General features: G+C 61.5%; 1 protein-coding gene across 1 annotated transcript; it reads left to right on the top strand.

The window, feature by feature from the left end:
- Nucleotides 1–367: 367 nt before the first annotated feature.
- LOC109785644 (probable F-box protein At4g22030) lies at nucleotides 368–1,874 on the top strand. The gene has a single exon (XM_020344247.4). The coding sequence runs from the start codon at nucleotides 495–497 to the stop codon at nucleotides 1,773–1,775; it is 1,281 nt and encodes a 426-aa protein (XP_020199836.1). The 5' UTR covers nucleotides 368–494; the 3' UTR covers nucleotides 1,776–1,874.
- Nucleotides 1,875–2,274: the final 400 nt, after the last annotated feature.

Raw genomic sequence — 2,274 nt, 5'->3', positions numbered from 1 at the left:
GTGGTTTTAGTTTACGTAGGGAGAAAGAAATGAACGAATGATGACGTGTAAGTGTGTGATGGAGCAGGGTGCCCTCTGAACAAGGAGTGTAAGTGTGTGATGGAGCAGGGTGCCCTCTGAACAAGGAGTGTGAGTGTGAATCCCCTACTACTTGGCTTAAACTAATCCAGCCATCTACTGGACAGTTGCAGAAACGGTCTCTCGTTGGCAGCGCGATCTCGTCGTCTTGGACCCTTCAAAGTTCAATTCAAACCACAGGTTCTGACCCAGCCCAACCCCCCCCCCCCCCCCCCCCCCCCCCGGTCAAACTTTTCCCATCGTCCCCTATAAATACCTCCTCGCCTCCATCCCAATCCCACATCCCTCCTCGTCGGCTCATCTCCACGGACGCAGCAAAAGCTTGGAAGCCACTTCGATCGCCTTCGACACCCGCTCTCCTCCGGCCTCCAGCGAAGCAGACGAAGCTACAGCACCGAACCACAGCAATCCAAAGCATGGCGGCACTCCACGCCCAGCGCCTCTTCTTGGCCCAGTCGTCTTCCTTTCTCCCTTCCACCTCCGCCGCGCGCCCACGGCCACGGCCGCGCCGGAGCGGCGCCGCCGCTTGCCGCGCCGCCCTGCGCGTGCCTTCCGGCATTCACACGGCGCAGGACAGCCTCAGCCTCAAGCTCGACTGGATCGACGTCCCGGGCTCCCCGTCGGCGGACGTCGACGGCGGCTCCGTGCCCGTCGAGAAGCTCCGCGCCATCGCGGACGCGGCGGCGGACCGGGCCGAGATGCACGACATCATCGGCAGGCAGCGCGACAACTGGAACCACCTGCTGCTCCACTCCACCAACTCCCTCACGCTCGCCGCCTCCGTCATGGCCGCGCTCGCGCCCGCCGCGCCCGGCGTGCTCGCGCTCAAGGCCTCCGCGGGGGTCCTCCTGGCCTCCGCCGCCGTCACCATGGCGGCCGTCAACAAGATCCAGCCCTCGCAGCTCGCCGAGGAGCAGCGCAACGCCACGAGGCTGTGGAGGGAGCTCGAGCGCGACGTCCGCGCCGCGCTCGCGCTCGGCGCGCACACGACGACGACCAAGGACGACGTGCAGGAGGCCATGGACCGGGTGCTCGCGCTCGACGCCGCCTACCCGCTGCCGCTGCTCCCCGGCATGCTCGAGAAGTTCCCCAAGGCCGTCGAGCCCGCGCGCTGGTGGCCGCGCCGCCGCGCCGCGCAGCCCAAGAGGTTAAGGAGCCTCGGCCGTCGTGGCTCCGTCGCCACCGGCAACAACGGCTGGACCCAGGATCTCGAGGAGGAGATGCGGGGCATCCTGAGGGTCATCAAGGCCAAGGACGAGCAGGAGTTCCTGACGGTGGGCAAGCTGGTGCTGAACCTGAACAGGGGCCTCGCTGTGGCCGGCCCGGCGCTGGCCGGCACGGCGGCGCTCGCGTCGGTGTTCATCGGGTCCGGCGAGGCCGGCACGTGGGCGTCTGGCGCGGCCGTCTTCGGCGGGGCGCTGGCGGCGGCGGTGAACACGATGGAGCACGGCGGGCAGATGGGCATGCTGTTCGAGCTGCTCCGCAACTGCGCCGGGTTCTACCGCAAGATCCAGGAGGACATCGAGGCCAACCTCGGCGAGCCCGACCTCGAGCGGAGGGAGGGCGGCGAGGTGTTCGCGACCAAGGTGGCGCTGAAGCTCGGCCGGAGCCTGTCGGACCTCAAGCAGTTCAGGAAGATGGCGTCGCCGTCCGTCAGGGACGAGGACATCGAGGAGTTTGCCGGCAAACTCTTTTGATCAACTCACTCACTCACTACTCACTCTAGCATAGTTTCTTTTGTAAAGGTAGAAACTGAAATGACAATTTTTTGATCCATTCTTTCATTTTTCAATCCCAATACATATCTGGTACATTTTTGCATTGGCCTGACAATAATTTGTGGCTAAAAGAGCACATGCGCACAGTGGAGAGAACACGGAGTATCTGCCACCTAGTGGAGACGGTGTGTGTGTCGGTCCAACTAACACTAACCGTGTGCAGCTCCTTTGATCCCGCCTAGTGCATGTAGTATGCCTTCCCATCTCATGCATGCCATGCATGTGGGAACACTTGCCGAGAAAAAAAAAGGTGTTTCTACGATCGCAAATTATTTAAATGCTCTCCGATCCTACTAAAGCTATACTACTATAGAGCAGTCAGATGCGAGCATGTGACAAGTAATTTGGATTGAAGGGAGTAACTATGTTTTTGCTAAGTTGGAAAAAGAAGAAACGGGTTGTAGATTTACCATCGGCT

This window comes from Aegilops tauschii, chromosome 6 (genome assembly GCF_002575655.3).
Source record: "Aegilops tauschii subsp. strangulata cultivar AL8/78 chromosome 6, Aet v6.0, whole genome shotgun sequence".
NCBI lineage: Eukaryota > Viridiplantae > Streptophyta > Magnoliopsida > Poales > Poaceae > Aegilops > Aegilops tauschii.
The sequence above is the reverse complement of the archived record's forward strand: the minus strand, read 5'-3'. Positions and strand labels throughout refer to the sequence as shown.